The sequence below is a fragment of the Phyllobates terribilis genome, unplaced genomic scaffold, assembly GCF_046119375.1.
Source record: "Phyllobates terribilis strain yellow unplaced genomic scaffold, ASM4611937v1 Scaffold_5__5_contigs__length_657084704, whole genome shotgun sequence".
Classification (NCBI taxonomy): Eukaryota; Metazoa; Chordata; class Amphibia; order Anura; family Dendrobatidae; genus Phyllobates; species Phyllobates terribilis.
In genome coordinates, this window is record NW_027362765.1 from 59,209,788 (window position 1) to 59,231,750 (window position 21,963).

Here is a 21,963-nt window from a genome sequence, read left to right on the forward strand (position 1 = left end):
TGAGTTGTAATCACTAAATGCAGGCAAGTCACAAATTCTACTAAAAAAAATTGTGCCTGCACACCTTTAGTGTTAAATTAATGCACAGGTGCACAAATCCATTATGTGACCAATATACACTGCTCAAAAAAATAAAGGGAACACTCAAATAACACATCCTAGATCTGAATGAATGAAATATTCTCATTGAATACTTTGTTCTGTACAAAGTTGAATGTGCTGACAACAAAATCACACAAAAATCATCAATGGAAATCACATTTATTAACCAATGGAGGCCTGGATTTGGAGTCATTCCCAAAATTAAAGTGAAAAAACACACTACAGGCTGATCCAACTTTGATGTAATGTCCTTAAAACAAGTCAAAATGAGGCTCAGTATTGTGTGTGGCCTCCATGTGCCTGTATGACCTCCCTACAACGCCTGGGCATGCTCCAGATGAGGTTGCGGATGGTCTCCTGTGGGATCTCTTCCCAGACCTGGACTAAAGCATCCGCCAACTCCTGGACAGTCTGTGTTGCAATGTGACGTTGGTGAATGGAGCGAGACATGATGTTCCAGATGTGCTCAATCGGATTCAGGTCTGGGGAACAGGCGGGCCAGTCCATAGCTTCAATGCCTTCATCTTGCAGGAACTGCTGACACACTCCAACCACATGAGGTCTGGCATCGTCCTGCATTAGGAGGAACCCAGGGCCAACCGTACCAGCATATGCGTCTGAGGATCTCATCTCGGTACCTAATAGCAGTCAGGCTACCTCTGGCGAGCACATGGAGGGCTGTGCGGCCCTCCAAAGAAATGCCACCCCACACCATTACTGACCCACTGCCAAACAGGTCATGCTGAAGGATCTTGCAGGCAGCAGATCGCTCTCAACGGCGTCTCCAGACTCTGTCATGTCTGTCACATGTGCTCAGTGTGAACCTGCTTTCATCTGTGAAGAGCTCAGGGCGCCAGTGGCGACTTTGCCAATCCTGGTGTTCTGTGGCAAATGCCAAGCGTCCTGCACGGTGTTGGGCTGTGAGCACAACCCCCATCTGTGGATGTCGGGCCCTTATACCACCCTCATGGAGTCGGTTTCTAACCATTTGTGCAGACACATGCACATTTGTGGCCTGCTGGGGGTCATTTTGCAGGGCTCTGGCAGTGCTCCTCCTGTTCCTCCTTGCACAAAGGCGGAGGTAGCGGTCCTTCTGCTGGGTTGTTGTCCTCCTACGGCCCCCTCCACGTCTCCTTGTGTACTGGCCTGTCTCCTGGTAGCACCTACAGCCTCTGGACACTACGCTGACAGACACAGCAAACCTTCTTGCCACAACTCGCATTAATGTGCCATCCTGAATGAGCTCCACTACCTGAGCAACTTCTGTGGGTTGTAGAGTCCGTCTCATGCTACCACAAGTGTGAAAGCACAACCAGCATTCAAAAGGACCAAAACATCAGCCAGAAAGCATTGGTACTGAGATGTGATATGTGGTCCCCACCCGCAGAACCACTCCTTTATTGAGGGTGTCTTGATAATTGCCAATAATTTCCATCTATTGTCTATTCCATTTACACAACAGCTTGTGAAATTGATTGTCAATCAGTGTTGTTTCCTAAGTGGACAGTTTGATTTCACAGAAGTTTGATTTACTTGGAGTTATATTCTGTTGTTTAAGTGCTCCCTTTATTTTTTTGAGCAGTGTATAAATATGTACATATGTAATGCGTCAGCACATGGCAACTAATGAATTTATAAACTCCAATATTGATGTAGACATTAAAAAAGGTAAAGTACTTAGCATATTTTGTTCAAAGAGTGCAAAAGCCATCCACCTATGTCAAGATGTTCCGAAATATCGATGGTCCCTATCGCTATTGTCCTAACTCTCCTTGTGCCAAACTAAACTTCATCTGAATGGGAAGTGAAAGAGAACCAGGTATACAGCTTGCAATTAAAACCTTAACTGGGAAGGATGTGTAGATAAGGGTGAGGAGCCCTAAATGGATGAGACCTTTAGTATTAAATTAATGCACAATACATTTTAATTACTAGCTGTGACTGGCTTTCTTTCACTTCAGATGAGGCCTGGTTTGGCACATTGTTAGGGACCATCCATATTTAGGTACACTTTTACGTGGTTGGATGGCTTTTGCCGTCTTGGATTAAAAACTGCTAAGTACCTTATGTTTTTAACATTTACTGCAATAGTAGAGTTCATGTATTCATTAATTGTAGTGTGCTGACGCATCGTGTATGTACAGATTCTACTCAGTCGCTGACTTGCAGAATTATTTGCTGAATTTTTTTTAGGGCTTGTTCACATGGTTTCTTATGTGGATTTTATGCTTAAAAATTTTGCACTTAAAACAAAGCAAACACATTATTAGGCCCCCTTCACATATCTTGATTTTATCGGCACTGCAAAAACCAGTGCCGGTGTTATCAAGGTTGTGTGTCTGTGTGAAATACTTGTGGTACATGTGCGGCATCCGTGTGCCGTCCGTGCAGAATAGAAATGACAAATATTTAGATGTTAAATATGTGCAAAGAGATAGATATTTATCTAAGTAGTGCCATGTGTGTGTAGATTGCTGTACATGTATTAAGCAAATAAATAAATTAAAATAATTATGTCCCCCCTCCCCCTTATTTTTGATAACCAGCAAAGGTAAAGCAGACAGCTGGGGGCTGATATTATCAAGCTGGGAAGGTCCCTGGATATTGGGCCCTTCCCAGCCTAAAACACAAGCCCCCAGCCACCCCAGAAGTGGCGCATCACATGAAATACTCCAATTCTGGTGCTTTACCTGGTTCCTCATTGCCCTGTTGTGTTTGCAATCGAGGTAATGGTAGTTTGGGTTGATGTCAGCTGTGAATTGTCCAAAAATCACAGCTGGCATCAAGCCCTGGTGTTAGTAACGGAGAGGTGTCTAACCCGGTAATAAAAATGAAAAACACAGACACACAAAAAAATATTTAATTTGAATAAAGACCCCTCCACTTTCCCTGGTTCATCAATTAAAAATAAATAAAAAACATGCAGGTCCGACATAGTCCTTATTGGTGACAGGCACAGCTTCAGGAGACTAGAGAATAATTGATAGCGCACGACCTGGTAACCTAATATCATAATCTAGTAGTCCATGCTTTGTGGTCTACTGTATTACTCAGTTGATAATTGAATTACAATTTGTAAGGAAATCTTGTAAAAATTTATAATATATGTGAATGAATAAAATTCCAATGCAGTGTTACTGAAAATTAATAAAATCGGTGTTATTCTTGGCAGATGCCTATGCCAGCAGCTCAGAAGGACATCTGGTATTTTCACATTTTACAGCAGATGATCATGGTATCACACCAGATACATATGAAGAACATGCCATTATTCCAGATAGACCTCCAGTCCTTCAAAGAAAAAATACTTCATCTGATCCTTTTCAGCAGGTCTTTTCTTCTGCTTCATCAAAGACCGATATGCAAAACAATAGTCACAGTAGGGACTTTGCACATGAAATAGCTCACATTGGGGAGAAACCATTTTCATGTTCAGAATCGGGGAAATGTTTAACAGAGAAATCAAATCTGAGAAGTCACGCATCAGAGAATCCATTTTCATGTTCAGAATGTGGGAAACAGTATAGCGAGAAATACCGACTTGTAACACATCAGAGAATTCACACAGGGGAGAAGCCATTTTCATGTTCAGAATGTGGAAAATGTTTTAATCAGAAAAAAAATCTTGTTACACATCAGAGAATTCATACAGGGGATAAGCCATTTTTATGTGCGGAATGTGGGAAATGTTTTAAGTGGAAAACAAATCTTGTTATACATCAGAGAACTCACACAGGGGAGAAACCACATTCTTGTTCAGAATGTGGGAAACGTTATAGTGAGAAATCCAAACTTAATGCACATATGAGAATTCACACAGGAGAAAAGCCATTTTCATGTTTAGAATGTGAGAAAAGTTTTAACTGGAAAACAGATCTTATTAGACATCAGAGAAATCACTCTGGGGATAAGCCATTTTCATGTTCAGAATGTGGGAAATGTTTTACCTGCAAAACAGATCTTATTAGACATCAAAGAACTCATACAGGGGATAAGCTATATTCATGTTCGGAATGTGGGAAATGTTATAGCACGGAATCCAGACTTGTTAAACATCAGAGTATTCACATAGGAGAGAAACCATTTTTATGTTCAGAATGTGGGAAAAGTTGTAGCACAAAGTCCAAACTTGCTACACATCTGAGAACTCACACAGGGGAGAAGCCATTTTCATGTTTGGAATGTGGAAAATGTTTTACAGAAAAAACAAATCTTGTTACACATCAGAGAATTCACACAGGAGAGAAGCCATTTTCATGTTCAGAATGTGGGAAATGTTTTAATCAGAAATCAAATCTTGTTACACATCAGAAAATTCACACAGGGGAGAAGCCATTTTCATGTTCAGAATGTGGGAAACGTTTTATAAATAAACCATATCTTGTTTCACATTTGAAAATTCACACAGGAGAGAAACCATTTGCATGTTCCGAATGTGGGAAATGTTTTAATCAGAAATCTAATTTTAATATACATCGGAAAATTCACATGCCGAAATAGCCATTTTCTTTTTTTAATCATTTAATTAACAATATTTACAAGAAAATAATACACATTAAATGGAACCTGTCACGTCCTAGTTGTTATGTACACTGCCCCCATTGCTTTGTTAGTGATGCAATGTGCATCACTAACAAGCTTTTTTCATTAAAATCGGTGGTAGTATAATAATTTTAGAACTAAATATATACTTTGTCCTACCTGCTCGTATTCAGTCATAGGGGTGTGATTCTCTCATTCAGTCATGGGCAGCACCGCATTCAGTCACTAATGGCGCCACCCATATATTTGAATACTGCTCCTGCAAGGTTGTGTCTAGATCGGAGTTGCTCTTTTGTGCTCCTCATTAGCCTCTGATCTGGACGCTTCACTGCTGAGGAGACTAGATCGGAGTTGCTGGAGTGAGGGCCTCAAAAAATCCCCTCCGATGTAGACAGTTCAGCACTGCCACCACTAGATGGAGCTGATTCCAGGATCCTCATACTCACTGCTGTCTAGTCGCCTCTTCTGGCTTTTTAATGTTTTTCTTATGCAATTGCTCATGTTTTTAATGGAGCAAACATCACAAGTCAAAAATAATTAATATAATGTTATATATTTTATGGATTTGGGCAAAATTCTTTTTTTCCTGATTAATGAAACTTACATTTTTATTGTTGCTTTATGTAATATAAAGAATTCCCCTTATCGCTGACTGTTCAGTTTCCCAGAATGTGACTCTTCCCATTTGTCCACAGTCTTGTCCGCAGCACCGACATTGTGAAGAGTGGGAGGAGCTCCGCGGGGGGGGAGGGGGGGCGTAAAAGAGCGCCCCCGACAGTCACCATAATGTACAACATAGAAGTGACAAATTATTACAGGCATGTCCAGGGTCACTGGAGAACACTGCTGTTATAATTTTGCCCAAATCCATAAAATATATAACAGTGTAAAAATACATAAATTATATAATGGTATGTGCACACGATCAGTGTTGCCTGCGGATTGGGCGTCTTTCCAGACCGCTGCATGTCTATTTCCTTCTGCGGGTCCGCATGTGGGCTTTCCCCATAGACCTAACTTCTATGGGGAAAGCCTGCCTGTGAGGAAAAAAAGCAAAAAAAGGGCTGCCAATCATTCGCATAATGAGCGGAAGCTGGAGGCGGCTTCTCCGCAGCCTTGGGGCCGCAGTCTGTTCCGGATCATCTGCACATATCCTAACAGTGTAAAAAATCATTTCTGACTTATGATGTTTGCTCCATTAAAAACATGAGCAATTGCATAAAAAAGCATCGAAAAGCCAGAAGAGAAGACAACACAGCAGAGTGTATGAGGAGCCTGCAACCAGTGACATCTAGTGGTGGCAGTGCTGAACTGAGGCCCTCACTCCAGCAGCGGAGGCTAAAGTGAGGAGCACAAAAAATCACCTCCGATCTAGACACAACCTCGCCGGGAGCAGTATTCAAATACATGGGCGACGCCAAAAGTGACTGAATGCGGCGCTGCCCATAACTGAATGAGAGGATCACACCCCTATGACTGAATACGAGCAGGTAGGACAAAGTGTATATAAAGTTATAACATCATTATACTATCACCGATTTTCATTGCATCACTAACAAAGCAATGGGGGCAGTGTACATAGCAACTAGGACGTGACAGGTTCCCTTTAAAGTCAAATAAAAACCACACCTATAAGAGCGGAATGCTATGTAGATAGGGGCAGAGACACTGTTTACAGTGATGTATCACTTAGTTTACTAGGTGCAGCAGTTATATTAGAGTCACAGTTTTCTGTGTTGCGGATTCAGCATTTGTTCAGCTTTCTGTGTACACTTCATCATTGCTGGGGGGCATGTTTGGACCTGGAAGCGAGACACCTAGTGCTGCAGTGATAATCTCTGATAAAACACTGATTGAAGTGAGACAGCAAACACAGCCCAGTAACGGACACATCACTGTAATCAGGCTCTCTTCCACTACATATTGGTGTCCTCAGATTACAAAGCAATAACTTTGACAGATTCGCTTTAATGTATCATCCACTACACCCTTTGATTGTAACCATACAGTATGATGCCCCCACATTCATCTACACACAATATGATGTCCTCACAGTGAATTCCCCTACAGTGCTCACCACATGCACATTATGATGCCCACCATGATGCATCCCCCCCACATAATATGATGCTCCCACAGTGTATGTATATCCGAAGCTAATTTTGCTTATATATGTTTGTATATATATATATATATATATATATATATATATATATATATATATATATATATATATATATATATATATATATATATATATATATATATATATATATATATATATATATATATATACAATGTCAACTACTTTGTACTTTTCTCTGTTCAATTGCTATAATGTTTTGATAAGAATAACTTAAGATGCAGACTTCTTGGCTGTAACTGAAGATTAATGTTGAATTGGTTATCAGTATGAGAATAGTATGAAACTATTCTTGAGAACTGAACATTTTTAATTAATTGTTTTGATTGTTTCTGATAAGAAAAAATATTTTGGTGTCTGTGTCTGTGAGCCACAATTTTGACTTGAAAGGGGACATGTTGCCTGATTCATGCTGCCCAAACCACAGACAGTATGAATCACAGCCTTGCCGCCCATTACATGTTTCTCTAAAATGCTCTTCCATCTCAGAGAAAATATACTTTAAAGGAGTTATCTACTACTAGGACAACCCTTTCTTGATCTGAATATTTGCCCCTGTTAAAATTAAACACCTATCTATACTCCCCTTTCTTGCTGGCGCCATTCCAGCAGTGTTGGCACACGTGTCCCCGGGGCTCACGTGAGGTTGTTATGTCATGTGAGCCCTGCGCCCAATCAGCACTGGCATTGCTGTCCCCGCCTTTGGACATATAAGTAATCAAGAGCAAGTGAGCGGCCGGCCACAGCTCTCACTTCCTCTTGATTACTTATATGTCCAAAGGCGGGGACAGCAATGCCAGTGCTGATTGGGCGCAGGGCTCACATGACATAAACTCATGTCAGCCCCAGGAATGCGAATGCTGGAACGGCCCGAGAAGTGAGTATAGATAGGTGTTTTTATTTTAACAGGGTCAAACATTCACCTAGAGCAGGGGTTGTCCTAGTAGTGGACAACCCCTTTAAAGATGTAGCCGGGGACCATAGCAGGAGATGAGACTAGTCCAACTTTTCCCAGCACTGCTCCAGGTGACTGGCACTGCTCCAAGTCTTTCCAATAGCAAGAGACCTTTCAATCACTTCTAGAAGCTCTCAGAAAAGCCATCCGAGGGAAGAACTGGACTAGTCTTTTCTCAGGTTGTGGTCCCCGGACGGATCTTTAATGTATATACGTGGCTGAAGTTGTGCAGCCAGGCTCTGATTCATGCTGCCTGGGGTTTAGGCTGCATGAATCAGGTGACCCGTTCCCTTTAAATACTGCAGGCTTTAGCTAACAAACCAGACCAGTCTTAAAAGACAGTTATTTATTTTCATCTCTTATGCATATCTATCCCTCTTTAATTGTAACTCTTATTCTAAATAAATTTCTTTTTATTCCAATCACCTGTGAAGACTTGATCTTTGCTTCTAGCACAAATTTCCTCATCAGTGCCTCCATAGAGCCATCTCTTACACTGTGCTTTCTGACCTTATATACTGCGTGTAGAACCTGAGCAAAGGCCTGCAGAGTAAACACAGCAGGTACTACCCAAATTCACATTTATATCTCCTGTTGATTTGTGTAGACATTGTTTGACATTGTAGGCTTGTTATCTGAAATCTAGGTTCACTTGCAATACGGAATAGATCACTATTCGCCAGTCTTAGAATCTGATGAGACCACGTGGGCAACGCCATGAAGTTACCTTCATGAGGGAACATCACACTGCTCCTACTCCAGGGATTATGGTGTGGAGTAGCATGAAGTACAGTAGCCGGACCCTTTTAGTCTTCATTCCAGGTATTTGGTTGTGGAACCAGCAGTTTGCACTATTAGTTCAAAGTGTCCATGAATATTTTTTCAACACAACACTGGGCCACATGTTGCTGGTGTTATTGTGAGCAGCCTGTGTGGTCTAAACGTGCTACCATGGCCCGCAGGGTCTCCAGACTTGTCTCCCATTGAGCACATCTGGGGCATCATTGGCAATTGGCACAGGGAGCTGCCAGCAGTGGATCTTGATGATTTGCCAAAATGCATTCAAGGTAGCAGAACATTCCTCAGACGACCATTGATAATCTTACCAGGGAGTTGTGCACGTGGCGCTCATACAGAATACTGAATAAATCGAGATGTTTTGAAATTTTAGCTTCCATTTTTTCAGCATTTGCAGATAAGTAACATGTCTATCCATACTGTGATTAGCCTAATACCACGGCTTTTTCTTCTTGGTTTTGCAGTTTCACTGTTGAGGAGTGTATGTATGAATATACACACACACACATAAATGTATATGTATATGTACATATAAAAAAAAAGATGCATATACAAACACTCCTATATATCATGATTATAAGAAATATTATATATACACATTACTGTGCAAAATTTATAGGCAGGTGTAGAAAAAAATGCTGCAAAGTAAGAATGGTTTAAAAAAAATAGAAGTGTTAATAGTTTATTTTTAGCAATTAGCAAAATGCAAAGTAAATGAACAAAAGAGGAATGTAAATCAAATCAATATTTGGTTTGACCTGCAAGAAATTTCCACCATACCCTTTGTTGCATGTTTCTACAGCAGATTATTCTGCTAAATACAGCAATGTGTGCATATATAGTCACACATTATACACACCACACATATACATTACAAATTTACATATTGCAGATACACATATATACAGTACATACACACACTGCACCCATACATATACAGTATATACGCACATAGAACATATACACACACTGCATATATGTGTACCGTATTTTTCGGACCATAAGACGCACCTAGGTTTTAGAGGAGAAAAATAAAACATGTAAGCAAAAATGTGTTCATGATGCACTTTTAAGGGGGAGGGGGTCTTCTGCTGACACTGGTATAGGGGTAATGTCCCCCAATTCTGACAATATCCCCCATCCTGGTATATATGCCCCCCTTCCTTTTATACGTAGTCCCCATCCCCATCCTGGTATGCCTGGCATCCCTCCATCCTGGTATGCATGGAACCCCTCCATCCTGGTATCCATGGCACCACTCATCCTTATCCTGGTATGCATGGCACCCCTCATCCCTATCCTGGTATGCATGGCACCTCTCATCCCTATCCTGGTATGCATTGCACCCCTCATCCCTGTCCTGGTATACATGGCACCCCTCATCCCTGTCCTGGTATGCATGGCACCCCTCATCCCTGTCCTGGTATGCATGGCACAGCAATCCCCATCCTGGTATGCATGGCACCCCTCATTCCTATCCTGATATGCATGGCATCCCTCATTCCTATCCTGATATGCATGGCACCCCTCATCCCTGTCCTGGTATGCATGGCACCCCTCATCCATGTCCTGGTATGCATGGCACCCCTCATCCCTGTCCTGGTATGCATGGCACCCCTAATCCCCATCCTAGTATGCCTGCCACCCCTAATCCCCATCCTAGTATGCCTGGCATCCCTCCATCCTAGTATGCATGGCACCCCTCATCCCTATCCTGGTATGCATGGCACCCCTCATCCCTGTCCTGGTATGCATGGCACCCCTCATCCCTATCCTAGTATGCATGGCACCCCTAATCCCCATCTTGGTATGCATGGCACCCCTCTTCCCTGCCCTGGTATACATGGCACCCCTCTTCCCTGTCCTGGTATGCATGGCACCCCTCATCCCTGTCCTGGTATGCATGGCACCCCTCATCCCTGTCCTGGTATGCATGGCACCCCTAATCCCTGTCCTGGTATGCATGGCACCCCTCATCCCTGTCCTGGTATACATGGCACCCCTCATCCTTATCCTGCTATGTATGGCCCCTCATCCTAATCCTACTATGTACGGCCCCCTCCTCTTTATCCTGCTATGTACGGCCCCCTCCTCTTTATCCTGTTATGTATGCCCCCCTCAGCGTTATCCTGGTATGTATGGCCCCCTCATCTTTATCCTGTTATGTATGGCCCCCTCATCTTTATCCTGTTATATATGCTCCCCTCAGCGTTACCCTGGTATGTATGGCCCCCTCATCCTTACCCTGGTATGTATGGCCCCCTCATCCTTATCCTAGTATGCATGACCCCCTTAATCCCCGTCATGCTGCACATAAAAGAAAAATAAACACTCCTACTCACCTTTCTTCTCTTTCCTCCAGCGCTGCGTCCGGTCTGCCCGCACTGATCTCTCCATGTGAGCTGCGCATGGCATGACTGCCATGCACAGCTCACAAGGAGAGATCAGCTGCCGGAAGTCACTGCTCCCCACGCCGGGTCTGTGTGCGTGGGGAGCAGTGACTTCATGCTCCTTCATAGCCGGCACACAGCGTAGCTGCGCTGCGGTTCCTGCTGCTGCCGGGCTATTGCGTGTGCCCGCTTACTAAAGGGCATGAATATTCACCCCCTCCCCACGCCCATGGGTGTGGAGAGAGGTTGAATATACAGTACAGACCAAAAGTTTGGACACACCTTCTCATTTAAAGATTTTTCTGTATTTTCATGACTATGAAAATTGTACATTCACACTGAAGGCATCAAAACTATGAATTAACACATGTGGAATTATATACTGCAAGATGCTGTGGTAGCCATGCTGGTTCAGTATGCCTTCAATTTTGAATAAATCCCCAACAGTGTCACCAGCAAAGCACCCCCACACCATCACACCTCCTCCCCCATGCTTCACGGTGGGAACCAGGCATGTAGAGTCCATCCGTTCACCTTTTCTGCATCAGACCAAAGCACAGATTTCCACTGGTCTAATGTCCATTCCTTGTGTTCTTTAGCCCAAACAAGTCTCTTCTGCTTGTTGCCTGTCCTTAGCAGTGGTTTCCCATCAGCTATTTTACCATGAAGGCCTGCTGCACAAAGTCTCCTCTTAACAGTTGTTGTAGAGATGTGTCTGCTGCTAGAACTCTGTGTGGCATTAACCTGGTCTCTAATCTGAGCTGCTGTTAACCTGCGATTTCTGAGGCTGGTGACTCGAATAAACTTATCCTCAGAAGCAAAGTCTCTTTTCCGGCAGTTCTCTTCTTTCAGTAGGCAGTTTCTCTGTTGTCAGCAGCATGTATCTCCTCTTTGATGCTGTGACACAGTGGGGGGGTATACAATCAGTACTCTGGCAGGCTGGTCTTCGGAAGATCTTAAATTTGGTGCTGGATGCAGGTTTATGAAGGGGGGGGGAATAAGCAGCCCTCAGCAAGGACATCAAACAAGGCTTTGGCACAGAGGAGGGAGCTGTAAGGAGGATGAGCAGGGGCAGCACTCCAGCTCACTGTCTTGTAATTTAAGGAGATACCCGAATAGCAGCAACTCTACATGTCATTGGCTCACAAAAAGCAGCATGCTAATAACATTTACACACTGCTCAAAAAATATAGAGAACACTAAAATACCACATCCTAAATATCACTGAATTAAATATTCCAGTTGCATTATGTAAATCAAAAATAATATCCCATATAGGTCTGGATTTGGAATGATAAGAAAAATCAAAGTGGAAAATCAAATTACAGGCCGATCCAACTTCAATGGAAATGCCTCAAGACAAAGAAATGAGGCTCAGTATTGTGTGTGGCCTCCACATTCCTGTATGACCTCCCTACAACGCCTGGGAATTCTCCTGATGAGGGAGCGGATGTTTTCCTGAGCAATCTTCTCCCAGACCTGGATTAAATCATCAGTCAACTCCTGGACAGTCTGTGGTGCAACGTGACGTTGGTGGATGGAATGACACATGATGTCCCAGATGTTCTAGATAGGATTCAGGTCTGGAGAATGGGCAGGCCAGTCCAAAGCATCAATGCCTTCATCATGCAGGAACTGCTGACACATTTCAGCCAAATGAGGCCTTGCATTGTCCTGCATCGGAAGGAACCCAGGGCCCATAGCACCTGCATATGGTCTCACACTTGTTCTGAGGATCTCATCCAGGTATCTAATGGCAGTCAGGGTACCTCTGGCTAGCACATGGAAGGCTGTGCAGCCCTCCAAAGAAATGACTTCCCACACTATTACTGACCCACTGCCAAACCGATCATGCTGGAGAATGTTGCAGGCAGCAGAACGTTCTCCACACTGTCTTCAGACTCTGTCACGTCGGTCACGTGCTCAGTGTGAACCTGCTCTCACTCATGAAGAGCACAGGGCCCCAATGTTGAATCTGCCAATCTTGGTGTTCTCTGGCAAATGCCAGTCACCCTGCTGTAAGCGCAACACCCACTTGGGGACATCGAGCTCTCATACCACCCTCATGGAGTCTGTTTCTGATGATTTGAGTAGACACATGGATGTTAGTGGCCTGCTGGAGTTCATTTTGCAGGGCTCTGGCACTGCTCCTTCTGTTTCTGCTTGCACAAAGGAGGAGGTAGTAGTCCTGCTGCTGGGTTGTTGCCCTCCTACAGGCCCCCTCCAGGTCTCCTGGCCTATCTCCTTTTATCTGCTCCATGCTCTGGACACTGTGCTGACAAACACAGATATCCTCCTTACCACAGCTCGCAGTGATGTGCCATCCTAGATGCACTAGTTGCACTACCTGAGCAACCTCTGAGTTGTACTGTAGACACTGGCCTAATGCTACTGTACCCATAATGGTGAGAGCAATGACGAAATTCAAAAATGTCAAAAACAATAACCAAAAAGGATAAGAACAGAGAAATGGTCTGTGGTCACCACCTGCAGAAGCACTCCTTTATAGGAGTTGTCTTGCTCATTGCCCATCATTTCTACCGGTTGTCTGTTCCATTTGCCCAACAGCAGGAGAAATTTATTCACAATCAGTGTTGCTTCATTAATGGACAGGGTGATTTCACAGAAGTGTTATTGACTTGGAGTTACATTTTGTTGTTTAAGTGTTCCCTTTATTTTTTTGAGCTGTGTATATTGTGCCTACACTGCAGATACAGAGGGAGACTGCTGGGTTATTGATGACTCGCTAGCACTAAGAGTGCTTTCATGTTGCGTTTAGGCACCCATTCAGTGGCTTACATCGGGACTTATGTCCAAACCCCCCGTAAAACTGGATTTGGATGTATACGCCGACAGGGCCAAAGACTATAAAGGTGCCGACAGAGTGAACCTGCTCTCTGCCGTGCATAATTTTCGGGCGTATACACCTACTGGAGGCAGACACTCAGATGTAGTAGACTACGTTCGGTTGCCCGCCTCCAGTAGGCATTGTACTCACTTAGGTGTGATGATAGACAAACAGGAGGCATGTTCCTTTAAATGTCCTTAACGGTTTATTGGCTTCATAAACCATTCAAAAGAATAATGCAAACAAACAGCCTTTAGGGCAGGCAAAAACAAAGAAAATGTCCTTTGCAGGACTCTGCTCACTCAGGCCTGTGTGGCACACAGGCTGGGGTAGTGTCCAGTGTCCTGGCTTGGTCTGAAGACAAACATACATGGGAGGCCTTCTCCCTGCAAACACACAGACCATGTGCCAAACAACAGCCTCCATTATATAGGCTGTTAACCACACCCAGATGTGAGGTATGTGGGTAGCTGGACCCGCCCATTCTCTCCTAGCTACCTGTAACCCGGCTCCCAGGTGCACCAAACGATCCTCTTAGTGTTTATGTGCACTAGAGAACACTCTGGCCTGCATCACAGAGGCCAGCCATCTCTGTGACACATACCTCCCATCGACTACGCAACCATTAGCCACCTTACAGTGTATACGCTATGATTCACGGGGAACTGACGAAGTTAGAACAGAGGAGCCAGGGAACTTTCTGGAGGCCCTAAAGTCGAATCATTGGATTGATAAGCTCGTGTCATGAAAGAGAGTTTTTTTCAGTCTTGGAATATCCATAGTTTATACGTATTTTTGGTCAAATCATTAATGTTTTCTGCTTTTCAATTAAATAAGAATAATGTTAGTGATGGCTATGCTCTCAGGTCTCAGCCTAAATGATTGAGCTACAATTTTGACAAGGAAATGTTCCCCTCCTTTGGGTGTTTAACCCCTTTCTGACATGAGACGTATCCATATGTCCCTGTGTCCTGGTACTTATTGACCAGGGACGTATGTATACGTCTCGGTGATAGCGCTCGCACAGAGGTTGTGCGCGCGTGTTTGCCGCCGGGTGTCAGTTGATTCGACATCATCGCGGGGTCCCGATCGTTGCCATGATAGCAAGGTTAACCAGGCACAAGATCTAACTAAATTGTGTCTGCAGGGCTGACAGCTATAAGGCACAGCAGTGATCCTGCACTGCTATGCCTTATAGCAGCGGTCAGACTAGTGAAAGTCCCATAGTGGGACAAAGTAAAACAGTGGCATAAAAGTGCTATTGGCCACAGTTTTGTGAACCTCTGAAAAAAATTACACCGCTGAACAGAGGCCAGACGGAGTCCAGAGTAACTCGGCTGCCTCATTATAGTGAATGGATCCCTCGTGGGTTTCAAATGAATTACATCACTCGGAGATTTAAATGGAAACCTGAATATCAGTGCTCAGTGTAGCGCACAGGATAAATGAGAATATTTTACATAACATTTTGGATCACAATAAAAGTTTCAACTCAATCCACAAAAAGAGCAAGTCCCCACTCAGGTCCGTCATCTAATAATGGAAATATAAGGGGCTTCCACGTTACTAGTAGCACAAAGGCTCTGGAAAAGCGAAATGGCCCTTGCCCCCCGAAAGAAATTCAGCAAATTCTGTGCTCCCAAATACAAATGCCCCCTCCCTTTTGAGCCCCACAGTGTGCCTAAACTGCAGTTAGCTTCAACTTGGTTGGCATTTCTGTAGCAATGAGAGCCCACCTAATTTACGGGTACATGTCTCCAGAAGCATGACCTGGGCACAACGTACTGGTCACTACAACGTACTGATCACTAGAATGGCAGTTTGCAATTTTCACTCAGCAACACCTGCTGCTGCTTGTTTCTGGAAAAGACCAATGGAGTCAAAATCATCACTACACTTGTAGATAAATTCCCAAAAGGGTATAATTTCCAAAATAGGGTCATTTGAGGCAGGATTCTGCTATTCTAGCACTCTAGGGCTTTGTATATGGAGTCTGCATACTATTCTAGAAAAATCTGCGCTCCAGGAGGCAAATAGCGCTCTTCCGAGTCTCGATGTATGACTAAGCAGTACTGTATAGCCACATATGGGGTATTTCTACATTCAGCAGAAATTGTGGGACAAATTTTGGTGACATTTTATACCCATTTCCCAGTGTGAAAATGTAAAATCTGGGGCTAAAACAAAACTTTGGTGGTAAAAATGTAATAATTTTTTTCTTCACTGCCCAATGGTATAAAATTATGTGATCCATCTGTGGTGTCAATATGCTCACTGCACCCCTAGATTAATTAATTGAGAAGAGTTGTTTGCAAAATTGGGTCTCTTATGGGGGGGTCTGCTGTTCTGGCACCTTAGGGGCTCTGCAAATGTGACATGACACCCTCAAACCAGTCAAGCAAAATCTGAACTCCAATATGGTGCTTCTTCCTTCTGAGCTTTGCACTGCGCATCAAAAGTAATTTTCAACAACATATGGGGTATTGGTGTACATAGGAAAAATTGCACAACAAATTTTGGGGTCCATTTTCTCCTGCTATCCTTGTTAAAATGAAAAAATTTGGGGCTAAAACATTTTTGTGGGGAAAATATATTTTTTTAATTTTTACATATCCACTTGTAAAATTCTGTGAAGCATCTGTGGGTTAAAGGTGCTCACCACACATCCAAAATAAATTCCTTGAGGGATCTAGTTTCCAAAATGGGGTCACTTGTGGGGGTTTTCCACTGGTTAGGCACATCAGAGGTTTTCCAAACATATAACCTCCGCAGACCATTCCATCAAAGTCTGCCTTCCAAAATGTCACTCCTTCCTTTCTGAGGCCCTGATGTGCCTAAACAGTGGAACCCCCCACAAGTGACACCATTTTGGAAACTAAACCTCTCAGGGAACTTATCTAGATGAGTGGTGAGCACCTTGAACCGCCAGGTGCTTCACAAAAGTTTATAACATTGAGATGTAAAAATACAATTTTCACATTTTTCCCACAAAAATGTTTTTCTGCCCCAAATTTTGCATTTTCATAAGGGTAACAGGAGAAATTTTACCAAACCATTTGTTGTGCAATTTCTCCTGAGTAAGCCAATACCCCATATGTGGGGGAAAACCACTGTTTGGGCGCACGGCAGGGCTCGGAAGGGAAGGAGCGCTATTTGACTTTTTGAATCTAAAATTTGCTTGAATAATTTGCAGATGCCATGTGGGGAGCCCCTGATGTGCCTAAACAGTGGAAACTCCCCACAAGTGACACCATTTTGGAAACTAAACCTCTCAGGGGACTTATCTAGATGTGTCGTGAGCACCTTGAACCCCCAAGTGCTTCACAGAAGTTTATAACGTGGAGCCGTGCAAATAAAAAAATCCCAGATTTCCTGCAAAAATGTTTTTTAGCCCCAATTTTTTTTATTTTCAAAGCTGTAACAGGAGAAAATGGACCCCAAAATTTGTTGTGCAATTTCTCCTAAGCACACAGATACCCCATATGTGGGGGAAAACTATTGTTTGTGCGCACGGCAGGGCTCAGAAACGAATGAGTGACATTTTGGAACGCAGAATTTGATGGAATGGTCTGCGGGTGTCATATCACGTTTGAAGAGCCCCTGATGTGCCTAAACAGTGGAAAACTCCCACAAGTGACCCCATTTTGGAAACTAGACCCTCCAAGGAATTTATTTAGATGTGTGGTGAGCACCTTGAACCCACAGGTGCTTCACAAAATTTTACAACGTGGATCTGTAAAAATGAAAAAAAAAAATTCCCACAAAAATGCTGTTTTAGCCCCCAATATTTTAATTTTCACAAGGATAGCAGGGGGAAATGAGCATAAAAATTCGTTGTGCAATTTCTCCTGAGTACGCCGATACCACTTATGTGGTCGAAAACTACTTTCAAGGCACAGTGCAAAGCTCAGAAGGGTAGAAGAGCCATATTGGAGTTCATATTTTGCTGGGCTGGTTTGACAGTGCCAAGTCACATTGGCAGAGCCCCTATTGTGCCAGAACAGCAGCACTCCCCATAAGAGACCCATTTTAGAAACTACACATCTCAATTAATTCATCTAGGGGTGCAGTGAGCATGTGGACACCACTTGTGCCTCACAGAATTTTATACCAAGAAAGATGGCGATGAAGAAAGAATAATTACATTTTTACCACCAAACTTTTGTTTTAGCCCCAGATCATACATTTTCACACTGGGAAATGGGTAAAAATGGCACCAAAATTTGCTGAATGTAGGAATACAACATATGTGGCTGCACAGTACTGCTTAGCCACACGGTGAGACTCGGGAGGGACAGAGCGCTATTGGCCTTCTGGAGCACAGATTTTCCTAGACTAGTATGCAGACTCCATACGGTATACAGAGACCCTAAGTGTTAGAAGAGCAGAATTCCCCCTCAAGTGACCTCATTTTGGAAATTATACCCCTTTAGGAATTTATCAACAGGTGTAGTGAGGATTTTAACTACATGGGTGTTTCCAGAAACAAGCAGCAGTGCATGTTGCTGAGCGAAAATTGCAAACTGCCGTTGTAGTGACCAGTACGTTATTCCCAGTTTGTGCTTCTGGAAACATGCACCCGTAAATTAGGGGGGCTCTCATCACTACAGAAATGCCAAACATGTGGACACTAACTGCAGTTTAGGCACACTGTGGGGCTCAAAAGGGAGGGGGCATTTGTATTTGGGAGCACAGAATTTGCTGAATTTCTTTCGGGGGGCAAGGGCCATTTCGCTTTTCCAGAACCTTTGTGCTACTAGAAAAGTGTAAGCCCCCTATATTTCCGTTAACAGATGACGGACCAGAGTGGGGACTTACTTTTTTTGTGGATTGAGTAGAAGCTTTTAGTGTGATCCAAAAGGTTATGTAAAATGTTCCCATTTATCCTGTGCTCTACGCTGAGCACTGATATCGGGGTTTCCATTTAAATCTCCAAGTGACGTAATTCAGATGAAACCCCCGAGGGATCTCCATTCACTATAATGAGGCAGTAGAGTTACTCTGGACTCCATCTGGCGTGTCCTTTTTTTTCAGAGGTCCACAAAACTGTGGCCGATGGCACTTTTATGCACACCTAATAAAAAGATGGACACCATCAGATCACAGTGCCTCCATCTGCCTCATTACAGGGAATCTTCCTCCGGGGGTACTGTCTGAATCACGTATTTCAGAGATTTACATGGAAACCCTGATGTAAGCGCTCAGCACAAAGCGCAGAATAGATGTGAGCCGAACCATACTGAGATCTGTGGGAGGCAGAATGAACAAATCAGCAGCAGGTGAAGAATTGGTTTTATTTATTTATTTTTTTTAAATCAGATTTTTTATTAACGGAATTCAAACAAAGAAACAGAGTCCAGACATTACAATGTCCAACAAGGTTACATATTTTCAATTACAGCTCAGTCCCATCCCTCCCCCCCTCCCCTTCCTTATAAAAACATCAACAACAAATACTCAGAAGTACATCCTCCTTTCGGGATCATCATCTCTCCACACACGGTGTCCACAATGCACTGAACGTTTTTTTCCCTTTTTCTTTTGGCATAAATACCTTTTTCCATATATACAATAAAGTCTGATTGTCTAAAAAATTCTTGTATCGTCGGCGGTTCTTCATTTATCAAATGCCTGGCTGTTAATTTACGTGCAATGTATAACAACCTAGCTATCGCCAATCTGAACTGATTTTGAATCTGGATCTCCTCCACATAACCTAAAATACCAACCACAGGATCCCTCTCAATTCTACAGTCATACACTCCCTCTATAGTGTTAATAACCGCTGTCCAGTATAAGTCCAGTCTGGAGCACTGCACACAACATATGTAAGATCCCGGCCCCATCAGCAGGGCCGGCTCCAGGTTTTTCTGGGCCCCGGGCGAAAGGGTCTCAGTGGGCCCCTTTAACACATACCACGATTCATGATGCAGAGATACGGCGGAGAAATATATATATATATATATATATATATATATATATATAGTACAATGCAAAGATTTCACTTCTTACATTACATGAGTGATATCTATTGTAAATTCCACAATAGCTCAGAAACCGGCAAATCGCTCCATACAGTATACTGGCACCCATATAACGCTCCATACAGAATACTGGCCCCCATATAATGCTCCATAAGGAATACTGGCCCCCATAAAATGCTCCATACAGAATACTGGCCCCCATATGAGGCTCCATACGGAATACTGGCCCCCATATAATGCTTCATACGGAATACTGGCCCCCATATAAGGCTCCATACGGAATACTGGCCCCCATATAAGGCTCCATACGAAATACTGGCCCCCATATAAGGCTCCATACGGAATACTGGCCCCCATATAAGGCTCCATACGGAATACTGGCCCCCATATAAGGCTCCATACGGAATACTGGCCCCCATATAAGGCTCCATACGGAATACTGGCCCCCATATAAGGCCCCATACGGAATACTGGCCCCCATATAAGGCTCCATACGGAATACTGGCCCCCATATAAGGCTCCATACGGAATACTGGCCCCCATATAACGCTCCATACAGGATACTGGTTCCCTTATAAAGCTCCATACAGGATACTGGCCCCCATATAACGCTCCATACAGGATACTGGTTCCCTTATAAAACTCCATACAGGATACTGGCCCCCATATAACTCTCCATACAGGATACCGGTCCCCTTATAACGCTCCATACAGGATACTGGCCCCCATATAATGCTGCATGCAGGCTGTTACCCCCCACATAGTGCCCCATACAGGCTGTCCCCCCCTTATAATGCTCCATGCAGGCTGTTACCCCCCACATAATGCCCCATACAGCCCCCCCCTTTTAATGCTCCATGCAGGCTGTTACCCCCCACATAATGCCCCATACAGGCTGCCCCCCCCTTGTAATGCTCCATGCAGGCTGTTACCCCCCACATAATGCCCCATACAGGCTGCTCCCCCCTTATAATGCTCCATATAGGCTGCCCCCCCCTTATAATGCACTATGCAGGCTGACCCCCCCCTTTATAATGCCCCATGCAGGCTGTTCCCCACCTTATAATGCCCCATGTAGGATGTCCCCCCCCCTTCTCTTTATACTGCCCCATGCAGGATGTCCCCCCCCCCCCTTTTCTTTATACTGCCCCATGCAGGATGTCCCCCCCCCCCCTTCTCTTCATACTGCCCCATGCCTCCATACATTAAAAAAAAAAAAAAAAAATACTCACCTCCCTTCTCCTCACCTGCTACCTGCTGCCGCTGCTCTGGTCTGGACTCCAGCAACGCCGGTATCTTCCCGCTCTGCGCTCCCTGTGACGGCTCAGGGGAGGGCGCGGTGTAAGGACGTCACCGCGCCCTCTGACCTGAGACGTCACAGGGAGCGCAGAGCAGGAAGACAGCTGATCTGCGGAGGCATGGGGAGAGGTAAGTATCCAGCTGCCGGGGCCCTGAGCAAGCGGCGGAGAAAGGCGGGCGCTGACACCGCTCTCCTCCGCCCATAGCCCAGCGGGTTGCGCGACCGCCAGTGGGCCCCTCTGCCTGCTCAGGGCCCCGGCATTTGCCCGGGTGCGTCGGGTGCTGACGCCGGCCCTGCCCATCAGCCTGACAACGAGGGCATTCAGAAGTCTATCTCAGTCCTGCTGTATATAGTCTTTCAGGGGTTCCTGTATACTCTATGGAGCATATATATTTGTGAGAGTCTACCTGGCTCACTCAGTGACAATTGGGGTATGTATTCCATAATCGCCTCCCACTTATCCTCTTCTATCGGTCCCAATTCGTCTTCCCACTTTCATTTAGCCTTAATCAGGTAATTGATTAAAAAGGTGTGCATTAAGTCCTTATAAATACCTGACATAACTCCTTTTGCTCCCCCATCACTACACACACAGTCCACCAATATGTCTATTTGGACCCTCATAGAAACCATCTTACCCTTCGCTATGTAAGCGTGACAGAACTGTCTATACTGGAATCTACAGATCTCAGATAACTCATATTCCTCCTGTAGTTTCTCAAAAGTCACTAGTCCTCGTGAGTTCTGTAATTGGGCCATGTATTGAATTCCTTTCCTCGTCCAGTTTTTAAATTCCCCCATTTTGTCAAACTCTGGCAGTTTTTCATTTTGCTATATAGGGAAATAATTAGTCAGGGCCTCCACTCCCCTAATCCTTTTAATCTCCTCCCATACCTTGTGT

General features: G+C 44.1%; 1 protein-coding gene across 1 annotated transcript in view; it reads left to right on the forward strand.

Moving 5' to 3' along the window:
- LOC141271974 (uncharacterized) overlaps positions 1-4,761 on the forward strand; it is a 61,171-nt gene extending 56,410 nt beyond the window's left edge. Inside the window, exon 13 of the mRNA XM_073682229.1 lies at positions 3,275-4,761. Coding sequence (XP_073538330.1) covers positions 3,275-4,602 — 1,328 coding nt within the window. The 3' untranslated portion in view covers positions 4,603-4,761. The remainder of the gene's footprint in view (positions 1-3,274) is intronic.
- The last annotated feature ends 17,202 nt before the right edge of the window (positions 4,762-21,963 follow it).